Source organism: Myotis brandtii, unplaced genomic scaffold (assembly GCF_000412655.1).
Source record: "Myotis brandtii unplaced genomic scaffold, ASM41265v1 scaffold532, whole genome shotgun sequence".
In the NCBI taxonomy this organism is placed as follows: Eukaryota; Metazoa; Chordata; class Mammalia; order Chiroptera; family Vespertilionidae; genus Myotis; species Myotis brandtii.
This window is the reverse complement of record NW_005369955.1, coordinates 404,127-404,686: the sequence shown is the minus strand read 5'-3', so window position 1 is coordinate 404,686 and position 560 is coordinate 404,127. Positions and strand designations below refer to the sequence as shown.

General features: G+C 66.6%; 1 protein-coding gene across 1 annotated transcript in view; it reads right to left on the bottom strand.

Moving 5' to 3' along the window:
- The window catches only part of SLC45A4 (solute carrier family 45, member 4), a 43,498-nt gene that overhangs the window by 2,722 nt on the left and 40,216 nt on the right, over positions 1 to 560 (bottom strand). Inside the window, exon 5 of the mRNA XM_014549015.1 lies at positions 13 to 421. Within this exon, the coding sequence (XP_014404501.1) occupies positions 13 to 421 (409 nt within the window). The remainder of the gene's footprint in view (positions 1 to 12; positions 422 to 560) is intronic.

Sequence of the window (560 nt, the reverse complement as noted above, 5' to 3'; positions counted from 1 at the left end):
ACCACCACGTGCCCGGCTCTCCCCGGGCCCCTCGTTCAGCCCTCACGACCGCCGTGACACCCACCCGGCTCACCTTGGGGTCCCCCTCGAAGATGACCTGGCCCATGAAGTCGGTGTAGAAGACGGCCTCGGCGATGACGGAGAACCAGGTGAGCAGGTGGCAGAGGCAGAGCCGCGTGAGCTCGCGCGGCATCTTCAGCATGGACAGCCACCACGGAGCAGCTCCACAGCCCAGGTGAGGGCACGTGGAGGGCAGGGCCTGAGCCTGTGCTGAGACCACCCCAGCTGGACCCCAGGAGACACGGCCACAGGTGTGAGCCAGGCGGAAGCCATGGCCGCTGGCCTCACCCACACGTGGTGACTGATGGCCACGTGTGGTGACAGACGCTGAGGGTCTGGCCCACGGCAGTGGCAGCCAAAACTACATCTCAATTCAGGTTCTCAGTGCCCCACCGGGGCACTTCTGACTGCTGACCACAGACCAGGTGTGACGACCTCCCAAGTTCCCCCGATGGCCCTGCCACGTCCCCAGGAGCACCCTGGCCGCTGCCCGAGAGCCA